This window comes from Mustelus asterias, chromosome 22 (assembly GCF_964213995.1).
Source record: "Mustelus asterias chromosome 22, sMusAst1.hap1.1, whole genome shotgun sequence".
NCBI classification, from domain to species: domain Eukaryota; kingdom Metazoa; phylum Chordata; class Chondrichthyes; order Carcharhiniformes; family Triakidae; genus Mustelus; species Mustelus asterias.
In genome coordinates, this window is record NC_135822.1 from 10,376,064 (window position 1) to 10,388,901 (window position 12,838).

At 48.6% G+C, this 12,838-nt stretch overlaps 1 protein-coding gene across 1 annotated transcript in view; it reads left to right on the forward strand.

The window, feature by feature from the left end:
* Positions 1–12,838, forward strand: part of agrn (agrin) — a 582,383-nt gene that overhangs the window by 474,939 nt on the left and 94,606 nt on the right. The window contains exons 11-13 of the mRNA XM_078238727.1: positions 381–526; positions 3,753–3,858; positions 11,980–12,087. Coding sequence (XP_078094853.1) covers positions 381–526; positions 3,753–3,858; positions 11,980–12,087 — 360 coding nt within the window. The remainder of the gene's footprint in view (positions 1–380; positions 527–3,752; positions 3,859–11,979; positions 12,088–12,838) is intronic.

The following is a 12,838-nucleotide window of genomic DNA, read 5'->3' on the forward strand; positions in this document are numbered from 1 at the left end:
TCTCTACGCCCTAGCTATGACTGCAACACTACATTCTACAGTCTCTCCTTTCCTTCTCTATGAATGGTATCCTTTGTCTCTATAGCGCGCAAGAAACAATACTTTTCACTGTATGTTAATAGGGACAATAATAAATCAAATCAAAAGAACCAAAGCTGGCGGCTCAAGGTTGGGCTGTTTCGACCACCTGCCCCCCACCTGGCCGTGGTCAGGTGGGTAGAGTTGGAATTGTGCCCACCACCCCTCCCCCCGGGCAGTGGTCAGGTGGGTAGAGTTGAGACTGTGCCCGCCACCTCTCCCTCTCTCCCACCATCCTCCCCAATTCCATTGCTTTTTGAGCCACTAATTGTGTTGACTTTGTCTCTTTTTGTTCTTGTCAGAATGTGGTTCCGGAGGGTCCGGATCGGGTGAGGACAACGAGTGTGAGCAGGAACGGTGCCGGAAGTACGGAGGAATGTGGGATGAGGACACGGAAGATGAACCTTGTGTCTGTGAATTCTTCTGCAGTAACGTCCCTCGGAATCCAGTGAGTAATGTGTCTCCTGATTTTCCTCACCACCATCGGCAGCTCGGTAAATTAAGACGAAGCTTTGTAATAATGTCATGAAAAGTGATTCCTTTACCCCCGTACTTCTTTGTAAAAACAAATGCGCTCCAATGATTGATGATAAGGCACCCTATTGTTCCTGTGCGTATAAATTACAGATGCTGCCACTCAGCACTTCAGGCTAATCTAGTACAGAGATCAGGAATCCTTAATTAGAAACTTGTATTTTAATATCTTGCCGATATGATGAGATTCCCTACTTTCGCAGAATTGTGTTAATGTAAAATGAACATTCCCCGTTTGTGAGCTTGTCATTTAAATAATTCTTTACCCAGAGAATGGTGAGATTGTCGAATTTGCTACCACGTGGACTATCATAGAATCCCTACAGTACAGAAAGAGGCCATTCGGCCCATCAAGCCCACCACAATCCCACCCAGGCCCTAACCTCACATATTTCCCCTGCTAATCCCCCTGACACTAAGGGGCAATTTAGCATGGCCAATCAACCTAACAGGCACATCTTTGGAATGTAGGACGAAACCGGGAACACCCGGAGGAAACCCACGCAGACACGGTGAGAACGTGCAGATTCCGCACAGACAGTGACCCAAGCCGGGAATCGAACCCGGGTCCCTGGCGCTGTGAGGCAGCAGTGCTAACCACTGTGCCACCGTGTCACCACAGATAATATTGAAGAGGATTCTCGATGAGTATAAGCGTGGAAGGTTAACAGGAATAGAAGGATGTGCCAATAGTGTTCGACAAAGTAAGATAAGAGGAAACCCATGTTTCCACAGCACGGTGGCACAGTGGTTCGCACTGCAGCCTCACAGCGCCAGGGACCCGGGTTAACTTTTTTACTTGAGCTGAATGGCGCAGTTTTAAGTTTAAGTTTATTTATTGGTGTCACACGTAGGCTTACATTAACACTACAATGAAGTTACTGTGAAAATCCCCTAGTTGCCACACTCCAGCGCCTGTTCGGGTACACTGAGGGAGAATTTAACAGGGCCAATGCACCCTAACCAGCCACGTCTTTCGGACTGTGGGAGGAAACCGGAGCGTCTGGAGGAAACTCATGCAGACACAGTGAGAACGTGCGAACTTCACACAGACAGTGACCCAAGCTGGGCATCGAACCCGGGTCCCTGGCGCTGTGAGGCAGTAGTGCTAACCACTGTGCCACCACAGATAATATTGAAGAGGATTCTAGATGAGTATAAGTGTGGAAGGTTAACAGGAATAGAAGGATGTGCCAATAGCGTTCGACAAAGTAAGATAAGAGGAAACCCTGTTTCCGCAGCACGGTGGCACAGTGGTTAGCACTGCTGCCTCACAGCACCAGTGACCTGGGTTCGATTCCTGGCTTGGGTCACTGTCTGTGTGGAGTTTGCACATTCTCCCTGTGTCTGCGTGGGTTTCCTCCGGGTGCTCCGGTTTCCTCCCACAGTCCAAAGATGTGCGGGTTAGTTGGATTGACCATGCTAAATTGCCCCTTAGTGTCAGGGGGAACTAGCTAGGATAAATGCATGGGGTTATGGGATTAGGGCCTGGGTGAATAGAACGGAATCCCTCCAGTGCAGAAGGAGGCCATTTGGCCCATGGAGTCTGCACCGAACACAATCCCACCCAGGCCCTATCCCCATATCCCCATGCATTTACCCTACCTAATCCCCCTGACACTAAGGTCAATTTAACGTGGCCAATCCACCTAACCCGCACATCTTTGGACTGTGGGAGAAAACCAGAGCATCCGGAGGAAAGCCATGCAGACACGGGGAGAACGTGCAAACTCCACACAGACACTGACCCAAGCCGGGAATTGAACCCGGGTCCCTGGCGCTGTGAGGCAGCAGTGCTAACCACTGTGCCACCGTGCCGCCCCACTCTGGGAAGTCAGAAAGGAATGGGTGGGTTTGTGGTCGGTGCAGACTTGATGGGACGAATGGCCTCCTTCTGCACTGGAGAATTCTATGAGTATCATTGCTGACATGGATCAGATGGGCCGAATGGCCTGTGCCTGTGCTACACATCTAAGCAACAATCGAGAGTCCAGAGCCTCACAGTGAGCCAGGGTGTATTTTTACACCTCTTTTGAAGTGACCAGAGACATTAATAAGAGTGCCAGCTGTGACACTACTGTTATTTATTGGAGCAGGCATTGATTCTTTCTTCAATAACCATACGTGTCAATTTGAGGCTCATTTTATTAAGAGCTCTTTAACTTATCACCCAGAGCTTTCTGTGCACTGGGTCAGATTTAAAGCTTTTATAAATCAATGTCACTTCCATTCAAAGCATTGTACTGTTCCTTTTTTCTCTTGCACTCCCCGGGGCAAGCGACTTTTGCAAATCATGCTTTGTCTGCTTAACTCAGCGGTGACAGTCTAACCTCTGAATCACAAGGGTTCAAGCCTTGTTCCTGCGTTTTGAATGCACAATCCCGGCTGCTACTCTGCTGTCAACCAGCATACCCTGAGGCAGCGCTGCTTTGTCAGGGCTCTCACCTCTTGGATGTGATGTTCAACTGAGGACACTTCCACCCACTTCAGCTACCTGTAAAGGATGCCACGGTACAGTTAATTTCCTCCTTCTGGCAGAACAAATGGGTTCCGCGCTCTGAGACCCGTGACCTCAATTGCCTGAAATAGAGGCGGGAGGTCAAATCGAAATTCGTTTGGGTGAGCTGTTCTTGCGCGGGAGCCTGCAAACCCCCTCCCAGTCACCGTTACTGAATTTATAACTGATTCCCCCCCCCCCCCCCCCCCCCCCCCGCCCCGGCCCCCCTGCTCCTTTGGACTTTCCACTGATAGCCGGATTCCTTTTCTACCTCCCGGAGTGGGACAGAAAGGACCAGGCATGTGGAATTTTCAGTCTGGAAGGCTTTGCTGAAGGTGCTGCCAACAGCCCAAAGGAAGAGGAGAAAACATCTCTCAGAAACTGCAAAGGAAAGAAAAGCTTTTAAACAAAAAAAAAACACTGTATAGTTTATGAATCAAACAAAGTCCCTTTTATTCCTGTCAGCAGTATGTCTGTTCGAGGTTTTGTCCTTTTGAAAATCCTGCTGGGAATGATGCTTGGAGCAGTTGTTTGGGTTTAGTCACTCAGCTGTTTGTTTTAAACAGGGCTTAATACTTTTCCGATAAAAAGATATATTTTTTTTCTCCTGATAACACGAGACTGCCTCTCTTCCTCCGGCCAGGTCTGCGGCTCTGACGGTGTGACCTATGACAATGAGTGTGAACTGAAGATGAACCGCTGTGGGCTGCAGAAGGACCTCCACGTCATCACGCCAAGCTCCTGCGAGGGTGAGTCTGCACATACGTGCGCACACATGCACCAGTGTGCACAGATACACATGTATGTTCAACAAAAACAGAAAACGCTGGAGAATCTTAGCAGGTCTGACAGCATCTAGGGACAGAGAATAGAGCCAATGAAACGCTGCCTCTATTCTCTCTCCCTAGATGCTGTCAGGCCTGCTGAGATTCTCCAGCATTTTCTGTTTGGGTTTCAGATGCCAGTATCCACAGTATTTTGCTTTGCTACATGTATGTGTACATAAGCTTGCACACACATAAGCATGCACACCCATAAGCTTGCACACCCATAAGCTTGCACACACATAAGCATGCACACCCATAAGCTTGCACACCCATAAACTTGCACACCCATAAGCTTGCACACGCATAAGCATGCACACCCATAAGCTTGCACACACATAAACTTGCACACCCATAAGCTTGCACACCCATAAGCTTGCACACCCATAAGCTTGCACACCCATAAGCTTGCACACGCATAAGCATGCACACCCATAAGCTTGCACACACATAAGCATGCACACCCATAAGCTTGCACACCCATAAGCTTGCACACACATAAGCATGCACACCCATAAGCTTGCACACCCATAAGCTTGCACACACATAAGCATGCACACCCATAAGCTTGCACACACATAAGCTTGCACACCCATAAGCTTGCACACACATAAGCATGCACACCCATAGACATGCACACCCATAGACATGCACACCCATAGACATGCACACCCATAGACATGCACACCCATAGGCATGCACACCATAAGCATGCACACACATGCACTTGTGTACACGCACATGCGTGCTCACCTACATGCACGCACACTTGTGTGTGTGTGCGCACACACATTCATTCACCCAGCCATTTTGTTCTAATTATCAATCACATAGACATTCTCTTTGGAGTTTGATACTTGGCCAGGATATTACTGCAGTAACATCACCTTGGTGTTGTGTAGACGGTATGAACCCCCCTGAGCCAAACACAGAGGGGCGATCCTGTTTCAGCCAGGAGTGGGACCTGAGACCTCATGTTCCTGGTGGTGACGAATTGATTCATTGGCACCAGGGCCCCATTCCGATTTGGGACATGGGCCTGCCCCCAGTAGCAGCTGACCCAATCTGAGGCTGGCTGTGGCCAGTGCTGAGGCTGCAAGCAGCATTGAGAGGGTGGCTCAATGGCTGGCACCCTCCAAGAAATGGGCAGGTGGGTAGGGAGATGATGGCAGGGTGGCCCCAGCAATCGGGATGGGGTGGTGAGCCATGGAGTGCTCAGAAAGGAGCCCCCCCACCTTGCTGTAGCATGATAGGGCCCTGCCAGGTTTCACTGGGGTGATCTCCTCACACAGGCGGTGATGGCCTAGTGGTATTATCACCAGAGTATTAAAACAGAAACTCAGCTAATGTTCTGGGGACCCGGGTTCGAATCCCGCCATGGCAGATAGTGGAATTTGAATTCAATGAAAAATATCTGGAATTAAGAATCTACTGATGACCATGAAACCATTGTCGATTGTCGGAAAAACCCATCTAACTTCTTGAGGGAAGGAAATCTGCCGTCCTTACCTAGTCTGGCCTACATGTGACTCCAGAGCCACAGTAATGTGGTTGACTCTCAACTGCCCCTGGGCAACCAGGGATGGGCAATAAATGCTGGCCCAGCCAGCGGCGCCCATGTCCCATGAAGAAATTTTTTAAAAATAGTAATAACCCTGCCACCCTCAACTTGGGAAAAATGCCAATGGAGGTGTGGGAAGTGGCACAATTGGGCTTCTGTTGGGTGGCACTTCTGCCAACCTTCCTAGTGCTGGAAAATGGCATGGCATTGGGAAGACAGCAGACTCCTCCCCTGAATCCTGACCGCAGCAAAGCGCTGGTAAAATTCCAGCCCTTAAGTCCCTCGCCCAGGTTCTCTCTTACAGTGGAGCACAATAATACATTAACAATAGACAAGTGATTTAACTCACCAAATATCTCTGGAGACCTATTTCCAATGTTTTCCAGTCGGTAGCTGCCAGGAACAGTTCTTAATACTTGTCCTGTGGCCATCTGTTGTCAGGGAGTTGCAATCTGTTTATTTACGCTCGCATTTGTTCCACCCCTGCCAAGATCAGCCACCAGCTGATTACCAATCATTTTGTCAACTATTTTTATATGCCTTTTCCTCAACGTACATCAGTGGGTTTCACATGAGGAAAGGGTAAAATGGCTTCCCTCCGTCCAACCTCCTCAAATGGTCACAACAATGGTTTCTCACGAGGATGCGCCTTTTCCAAATCATCATGCAATTCACCAATTCAACTGTGAGCATCAAGGAGCCAACCAAACCAGGTTTTCTTGAGTGAAAGAAAGCAAGTTTATTAGCCACTAAACCTGCAAAAAAAACTAACGACGTGAATCATCAAATCCCTACAGTGCAGAAGGAGGCCACACGGCCCATCGGGTCTGCACTGACCACAATCCCACCCAGGCCCTACCTCCATATCCCTCCCTATATATTTACCCGCTCATCCCTCGAACCTACGCATCTCAGGACACTAATAACCCGCACATCTTTGGACTGTGGGAGGAAACCGGAGCACCCGGAGGAAGCCCACGCAGACACGGGGAGAACGTGCAAACCCCACACAGACAGTGACCCAAGCCAGGAATCGAACCCAGGTCCCTGGCGCTGAGAGGCAGCAGCGCTAACCACTGTGCCACCGTGCTGCCCCGAAGTCAAGCGTTCGGCCCTCAGGCAGTCATTCAATCACACACGTGTGCAGAGGCACACCAACACATGTGCACACACACGCATGCACAAAGACACAACATGCACACATTTATGTAATAAGACCATAAGATATCAGAGCAGAATCAGACCATTTGGCCGATCGAGTCTGCTCCGCCATTCAATCATGGCTGATATGATTCCCATCTCCATTCTCCTGCCTTCTCCCCGTAACCCTTGATCCCCTTACTGATCAAGAACTTATCCATCTCTGTCTTAAAGACACTCAATGACCTGGTCTCCACAGCCCTCTGTGGCAATGAGTTCCACAGATTCACCGCCCTGTGGCTGAAGAAATTCCTCCTCATCTCAGTTTTAATGGAGTGTCCCTTCACACTGAGGTTGTGCCCTCGGGTTCTAGTCTCTCCCACTAGTGGAAACATCCTCTCCATCGGGGCTTCTCAGTGGGGAGGGAGTTAGAGTCCAATAAAAAAGGTAAAAGAATGTAAGTGTAAGTCATGGGTGAGGCTGCACTTGGGAGTATTGTGTCCAGTTTTGGTCACTCTGTTATAGGAATGAGATTGATAAACAGGAAAGAGTGCAGTGAAGATTTAGGAGGATGTTGCCAGGTCTAGTGGGGCCTGAGTTATAGGGAGCGGTTGGCCAGGTTATGACTTTATTCCTTGGAACGTAGGAGAATGAGGGATGACCTTATTGAGGTGTATAAAATCATGAGGGGCACAGATAGGATGAACACACATAGTCTTTTTCCCAGGGAAGGGGAATTGAAAACTAGAAGGTATAGGTTTAAGGTGAGAGGGGAAAGATTTAAAAGGAACCTGAGGGGCAACTTCTTCACGCAGAGGGTGGTGCGGATATGGAATGAGCTGCCAGAGAAAGTGGTTGAGGCGGGTACAACAGCAACATTTAAAAAGCACTTGGATAAGTACATGGGTGGGAAAGGATTAGAGAGATATGGACCAAACGCGGGCAATTGGGACTAGCTGGGAGGGCACCATGGTCGCAATGGACCAGTTGGGCCGAAGGGCCTGTTTCCGTGCTGTATTTTTCTATGACACTAATATTCAGTGAAGTGTCCTTTGATTATTCTTGAGGTGTAGATTTTAAACGCTGCGGCTGATTTAGGTCAGTTGGTTTCTTGGATGCAGTCAGATGTAGAAGATATTGCAATTATTGTGAGATTTTGTTCTGCTGGTAGGTTTCTCGCATCTCAAACTGGGTGACACACTTATTCCAAAAGAAGGAGAGGGTGGTGGGGTGGGGGGAAGGGGGGTGGGGCGGGGAGGGGGTGGAGAGCAGCTTTTGGCCTGTTTCTTCTGCTGAAGACTTTCTTGATACCACCTGCGTCACTTGCAATCTCTCTCTAGTGGCTGGGCAGCCTTGCCTTGAAATACTTCACCCATTGTGTACTTCCAGGAGGTTTTGGGCGCGTCTGGCTGTGGCAGCCATTGTTTCAATCTCTGATGCTTCATATTTTTAATGTTTTCTCCTGAGACAATGATCAGTTTTGAAGGGTGCCGGCATTATGGGAATGTCTCTCTCTTCACACTCCCCTCAGGGTGATTTGTTAGTTTCTTGCCTTCACCTTGGAATGTAGGCTTGCATCTTTAAGCAGGTTGCCCTATCTCAGTTCAAACTGCACGACGTCCGTCAGTTGAAAGTTGGAAATTCATGTTTTCAAGAATAAAGGAGCATAGCTTCGTGACATTTGGTAAAATGGAGTGATCAAAAAAAAGAGGTGATTGCATGGGGCCCCAGCCAGGCATTCAGTGCCCCTGTACGAACCCAGGTGAAATCTTCTGGTTTGCTGGATGGAGTAAAGTAAGTTTGCCGATGACACAAAGATTGGCCGGGTGGTTAATAGTGAGGTTGAGTGTCTTGGGTTACAGGAAGATATAGACGAGATGGTCAAATAGGCGGATAAGTGGCAAATGGAATTTAACTCTGAAAAGTGTGAGGTGATACACTTTGGAAAGAGTAATTTGACAAGGAAGTATACTATGAAACTGGGAAGTTCTGAAGAACAAAGGGACCTTGGCGTGTTTGTCTACAGATCTCTGAAGATGGAAAGGCAGGTTAATAGGGTGGTGAAAAAGGCAGATGGCACACTAGCCTTTATCAATTGGGGTATAGATTACAAAAGCAGAGAGGTCATGATGGAGTTGTATAGAACTTTGGTGAGGCCACAGCTGGAGTACTGTGTCCAATTCTGGTCGCCATTTTGGGAAGGACGTGAACGCACTGGAGGGCATGCAGAGGAGATTCACCAGGATGCTGCCTGGGATGGAACATTTAAGTTATGAAGAGAGGTTGGATAGGCTTGGGTTGTTTTCGTTGGAACAGAGAGGACTGAGGGGCGACCTGATTGAGGTGTTCAAGATTATGAGGAGCTTGGACAGCATGGATAGGAGCAGCTGTTCCCCTTAGTTGAAGGGTCAGTTATGAGGGGACACAAGTTAAAAGAGGGGTGGAACGTTTAGGGGAGATTTGAGGAAAAACTTCTTTACTCAGAGGGTGGTGGCGATCTGGAATGCGCTGCCTGGGTGGGTGGTGGAGGCGGGATGCTTCACATCCTTTAAAAAGTACCTGGATGAGTACTTGGTACGCCATAACATTCAAGGCTATGGGCCAAGTGCTGGCAAGTGGGATTAGATGGGCAGGTCAGGGCATTTCATGCATTGGTGCAGACTCGATGGGCCGAAGGGCCTCTTCTGCACTGTCGGATTCTGTGATTCTGTAACCTTGTGCCCTCCCCTGTGATGAGTTTGGTTGCAGGGAGCATTTAATTGGGCAGGAGGATGGCAGGTAACAATAATCAGTATCTATTCGAAAAAAAACCAAAAATATCAGGGGAAAAAGTGAGGCAATAATTCAGGCCTAAGGTGAGCCATGAATTGTACCATCAACGTTCCAGCAATTGGAGACCCCCATTGACAAGATGCACTGCAGGGATGCACCAAGAATCCTCCACCAGCACTTTCCAGACCCGTGACCTCTACCACCTGAAAGAACAAGGGCAACAGTATATGGGAACACCACCACCTACAAGTTCCCCTCCAAGACACTCACCATCCTGACTTACATACCAACAAGAAGCAGGAGTAGGCTATTCACTCCTCAGACCTGTTCCGTCACTTAATAAGATCATGGTTGACCTGCTGTAACCTCAAATTTGCATTTCGCCTACCCCAAATACCCATCAGCCCCTTTCTTTCTAAGAATCTATCTAGCTCTGCTAGATAGATAGATGGCGGCACGATGGCACAGTGGTTAGCACTGCTGCCTCACAGTGGCAGGGATCCGGGTTCGATTCCTGGCTTGGGTCACTGTCTGTGCAGAGTCTGCACATTCTCCCTGTTTTTGCGTGGGTTTCCTCTGGATGCTCTGGTTTCCTCCAACAATCAGAAAGACGTGCTAATTAGGTGCAAGGGCCATGCTAAATTCTCCCTCAGTGAACCCAAACAGGCGCCAGAGTGTGGCGACTAGGGGATTTTCACAGCAACTTCATCGCAGTGTTCATGTAAGCCTACTTGTGACATTGATAAGTAAACTTAAACTTTACCCAGGCCCCCTCCCCAATCCTGTCGTCCCACACATTTACCATGGCCAGTCCACCTAACCTACACATCTTTGGACTGTGGGAGGAAACTGGAGCAGCCGGAGGAAACCCACGCTGACACGGGGAGAAGGTGTAAACTTCTCACAGGCAATGACTCGAGGCCGGAATTGAACCCGGGTCCCTGGCGCTGTGAGGCAGCAGTGCTAACCACTGTGCCACCGTGCCTGCTTGTATTAATACGCGGAAGCCTAATCAACGGTAGCGCTGAAGATTTGACCACATCTTGCAGAGATGGGTCTGTCAGCCTGTTACTGAGGGTCTGGAACCGAGATCAGAGGGCATTGCGAAACCACAGCGTGTTTGTTGCCAACCAGTGTTCCTTCGATTTTTCTTGCAAGCAGCCTCCAGACGCTGATTTAGAATGTGATTCAAGTGTAGGACCAGATGCAGTGTGGGCTGGAAATGACTGGGATCAGCTGTTCCCCTACTTAAGTTGTTTAAAGTGCAATGGAAGGAGATTTAATTGCATCAAAAGCACATGATTGAAACAAAGCTTTGATACAGACAGCCTTGAGTGTGGTCAGCTACGTTCCATTGAAAAGGAGCGGGGTTTTTTGAACTACTGGAATATTGCACTATCCACATTTCTTACTAATAAGATACTTAATTTTTCAGTAAAATTCAATCATTAGTTACACTTGAGTGGGTGGTTATATATTATATACACAGATTTATTCTGCATTTGCTGTTATATAATTAGCATATAATTCCATGCTTAAAGTTACTATCAGTCTGGGAACAAAGTCTGGAAATGGGCAACAGAACTTGCCTTCACCCTGCCCCACCCTACTGGCCCCGCAGACAGCACCTTGGCTTTTTCCCCTCCCCAGTGGTCCCGAGATCTCTGGATCTCATCACCCATTGCAGTTGGAATTCTGAATTAGCCCCCATCGACGCGATCCTCGAACTTGAAAACACCCTCCCCCTTACACCCCTCCCTTCCCCCTCCCACCCTTCACCCCATCACCACTGGATAAAAACAAATTACTGCGGATGCTGGAATCTGAAACCAAAAGAGAAAACGCTGGAAAATCTCAGCAGGTCTGGCAGCATCTGTGAGGAGAGAAAAGAGCTGACGTTTCGGGTCCAGGTGACCCTTTGTCAAAGCCCACCAGCACTTGCTAGATCACAAGAATTATTGGCTAAATCAAATCCCACATTCCACTGTCACCATGCCTTCAAACAGCAGTGCCCCATCACTGGGGTATGCATTGATTTGATTTGATTTATTGTCACATGTATTAGCATACAGTGAAAAGTATTGTTTTCAAAGCATATTGTTCATAGAGTGCAAAGGGGAAAAGGAAAGAAGATGGTGCAGAATGTAGTGTTACAGTCACAGATAGGGGGTAGGGAAAGGTCAGCTTAATATAAGGTAGGTCCATTCAAAGGTCTGATGGCAGCAGGGAAGAGGCTGTTCTTGAGTCGGTTGGTACGTGATCTCAGACTTTTGTCTCCTTCTCTCGACGGAAGAAGGTGGAAGCGAGTATATCTGGGGTGCGTGGGGTCCTGGATTGTGCTTATTCACCAGAACCACCCACCCAAAAATGCACCAAAACCCACTCCATTGCTGTCAAACTCCACATACCTGCTCCCAAGTGGCTGCAGCTTCCTGCACCCCAACAGCAGGGGCAAAGGGAACTTGACGACACTTGGTGTTCATCCTATAAAACACAAAATGAGGCTACTTGCCTGGAAATGTGTATTGGAGCGTGTTCAATGTATTAACCTGTGTAACTCTCTCTGTGTGCAGCTGCAGTTCTGACGTCTGCCCCACAACAACATTGCAGCAAATCGGTCTACGGCTGTTGTCTTGACAACGTAACTGCTGCCCAAGGAGTCGGCCTTGCAGGGTGCCCGAGTAAGTTGGGATGTCAGTGCGTTTGCTTTACGGGGCTGCAGCCAGTCGCCTGGTTCTTCTGTAACTGGTTGCACTGCCAGACAATGGCCAACGTCATAAAATTGACAAAAGTCTACAGTTGGATTCACGCCACGGTTTTGTCATGTTTGTACACTCATCGGGGTGACTCCCAGGTGAATTCGCTGCACCCACACAGTCAGTCAACCAAAGCTGGAATCGAACCCGGATCCCTGACACTGTGAGGCAACCTTCCTAACCACGGTGCCACCCGTGAATCCATTCCAATTGCCCGTTCTGCTTCAGGATGGGGCTCCTTTTGCAGCATTAAGCATTTCATGAAATAGCTTCTGTGAGTTCCTGTAGAAGGAGAATTTCCAGCTCTTCAGAGGGGTGCTGTGTACCCAACTAAGGATAGACTGTCAGGGATAGCGCCTGAACCAGTCGCCCACAAGATTACAATGAGACCACGACATGGATATAGGATGCATTGGGACAAGGATCTCAGAAGGAGGCCATTTGGCCCTTCGATTCTGCACCAACTCCCCAACAGAGCATCCCACAGAGGTCCTATCCCCTTAACCCACTAATCCCCCTAACCTACACATCTTGGGACACTAAGGGACAATTTAGCATGGCCAATCCATCTAACCTGCACATCACTGGAGTGTGGGAGGAAACCGGAGCACCTGGAGGAGTGCATCATTTTATTTCTGGGATGTTGACGCCAGTGGTGAAGTGGGTGACAAAGTTG